At 41.7% G+C, this 2,823-nt stretch overlaps 1 protein-coding gene across 1 annotated transcript in view; it reads right to left on the bottom strand.

Annotated features, from left to right (window-relative positions):
- Positions 1 to 1,715, bottom strand: part of atcaya (ATCAY kinesin light chain interacting caytaxin a) — a 13,668-nt gene extending 11,953 nt beyond the window's left edge. Inside the window, exons 1-2 of the mRNA XM_080430688.1 lie at positions 1,593 to 1,715; positions 11 to 110 (exon numbers count right to left, since the gene is read on the bottom strand). Of these exons, the coding sequence (XP_080286814.1) occupies positions 11 to 87 (77 nt within the window). The 5' untranslated portion in view covers positions 88 to 110; positions 1,593 to 1,715. The remainder of the gene's footprint in view (positions 1 to 10; positions 111 to 1,592) is intronic.
- Positions 1,716 to 2,823: the final 1,108 nt, after the last annotated feature.

Raw genomic sequence — 2,823 nt, 5'->3', positions numbered from 1 at the left:
TGAATCCAACCTTGGGAAGTCTTCATCCTGCCACTCATCCTTTACCTCCATGTTCTCCATTCTGAGAGTTGCCTCTGTTGTGCCCATCCCTTGGAGGGGAGAGGAGGGGCCTAGGAGTGTACAGAGAACTGCATTATTTATTCATGTTCACCATTTATAATGACAAAAGAAAACTGTCACAAAAATGCTTCTAACTATAGACAGACAGCTGCACTGCTGTGCTATATTAGCTGCACAGCAGAAAAACTAGAGGATTTTATCCTGCTAATTAGCTTTCTATGGTTACAATTTAGGGTCTCAATCAGGGTCACATGGCTTTCATCCTTCTCCTCATAGGGCTCCACATGAGAGGCGTGTGACTGATTCTGACAGGTCCCTTCTTATTGGTGTTGGCTGCTTTCAAAGTCAACTACCATGCGGATCCTGGGTGGAATTCAAGAGGCTGGGAAAAGGGAGCAGAATTAAAACTTAATCCTTCTACATCAACCCTAATCCTTCTGTGCTGGCAACTTTTTGATCAATATTCAGAGTTACACAACAAGTACATGCTGGCTGTGTTATAGCCTGATGTTATAGCTGATGTATAGATTAATTCCCTTTATTCGAATTCAAAAGGGATTAAGAATAAGGGTGTAGATGTTTTATGCTTATTCTAATGCATCATCATAACCTACATTCAGGAATTTCTACAGGAAAATTTACTCTCAAACTAAATTATTGACAGAAAAATTGCTGACATTAACTTCACTAACCGTACAAACAGTAAGAGCACAAAATAGCATTGCACTAAGAGCCTAACATACTGTAGATCCTGTTCTACCTATCCACTCATGTGTAAAACAACCTGTCTTCCATTGAGTGTCTGAGGACATTTTTCATTGTCTTCTACACTGTATGTTGCTGATGATGACGATAAGCTTGCATCAACATGAGCATGGATGTGGTGCAGTACATGTCCCTGTGAAATATTTATAATTCATGGAAGTGGTAGTGTTACTCTTTTTGGACAGTATTTACGCTGAAACAACATCCACTGCAGGTTTTGCATCATACATTACTATGCAAATGTCAACCTATATTTTTCAGAAATTCTGACAATCATCCTTTCACACAGTAAATATGCATAAGATTGCATCATAAGCCAAATACACTGTGCAAATCATTATAACCTACAGGGTACCAAAATAAAAAAAGAGTGTTAATTATCTTCTTCATGATGCCACGGCTGCCAATACCAATGGTATGGATTTGGTTCACCTCTGAATTGTGTGGTAGATTACATCACAGCGTAAAATTATAGAATAGACATTTGGATGGATGGACAAATGGGTTTAACTGGCTACCATGCATCAGATCTGTTGTTCACTGTTACTCCACCTGCTGTGGTGAATCAACAAATGTGTTGGGAGAGCACCACAAATAGTACCCAGTGTTCATTTCAATGAATTTATTTTATTTCGTTTAAAAAAACCGACCCAAATGGAACCTGTTCATTTGACCCTGACCATTTAGGTACAATTTTAAATGTGTAATGATTTTGATGTGTAGAACACAAATGCAAAGGCATTGTAATGAATGACTATAGTACTCACATGGGCAGTGTGAGACCCCTTGAATATCTCTTGCTCGTCTGTGCCTGGGCGTCCTTCCTCGTCAGTCACAGATGCAATGTTTTAATGGTTGAAACCTGGAGTCCTCCAAATCAATGCATGAGTTAGGGCTGAATCTCCCGCTCATTCTCATGTGCATACAAACACATACACATGCACACACTTTCTCACACACACACATACACTTCCAAAGTGTCCTCACGCCAGTAGCAGGTGCCTCAAGACAGGGGCCACCTCTGTGCTCGTCTCCCCCTCATCTCCTCCTCCTCTTCTGCCCACCTTTGTCTAGGAAGGAGAGAGTAAAAAACTGGCGTGAAGAGACAGCCGACGCGTTGCCTCCCAGCTCAGCGTTTCACCCCACCAAGACACAAAATCCTTTAATTAGAATACATCTGCTCTGGCATCATGCTCTCTCTCTCTCTCTCTCTCTCTCTCTCTCTCTCTCTCTCTCTCTCTCTCTCTCTCTCTCTCTCTCTCTTTCAGCTGCAAACCCCTTCTTATATATTTCCTGTCTACCCAACAATCAGCTCTTCATTCTTCACTGATTTCACACAAAATCTATGTGGTCCATAAACAAATAAATCACATAATAATTAGGTCATCTGTTTGCTTCCTTGGTGTCACAAATCAGCTTGTTTAGTCCTAAAGGATCCATTTGGTAATCCTGCTGCTGTCAATGGTCCCCTATGTGGCCACTGTTCCCTGGCAACAGCATATCTCCCTATTATTATTGGTCCCTCTCTCTCTCTCTCTCTCTCTCTCTCTCTCTCTCTCTCTCTCTCTCTCTCTCTCTCTCTCTCTCTCTCTCTCCTCCCCAGTTTTTCCAACCCAGTCAGTTGCATAAAAAAGCTGTCACCCTCATGCATTGCTTCTATACGCAGACACACACAAAAATTCAGGTCCACACTTCCATCCAATCATATCACTCTCATCCAGTTTTCAGCACACGTTCTGCTCCACCCTTCCACAATCCTGTCTTTTCTGTTTTCACTCTGTCTGCTTGCAATGGCAGTGGCACGACACATCCATTGTCCACGTCCATTTAGCCACTAAAAACCAGTAGCTAAATGGACTTGGCCTGTCTGCTATACCTGAGTAGCAGGATGCCCTGACCTATTAGCTATATTATATCTGTCTTTATTAAACATTTATTTGCAAACTGTCTTACCTCTACATAATCAATTTGACCCTGTTGCTACAGTGAGGCAAAGCA

Source organism: Gymnoscopelus braueri (assembly GCF_963280865.1).
Source record: "Gymnoscopelus braueri genome assembly, chromosome: 6".
Classification (NCBI taxonomy): Eukaryota; Metazoa; Chordata; class Actinopteri; order Myctophiformes; family Myctophidae; genus Gymnoscopelus; species Gymnoscopelus braueri.
Note: the sequence above shows the minus strand (reverse complement) of the source record. Positions and strands in the feature narration are given on the sequence as shown.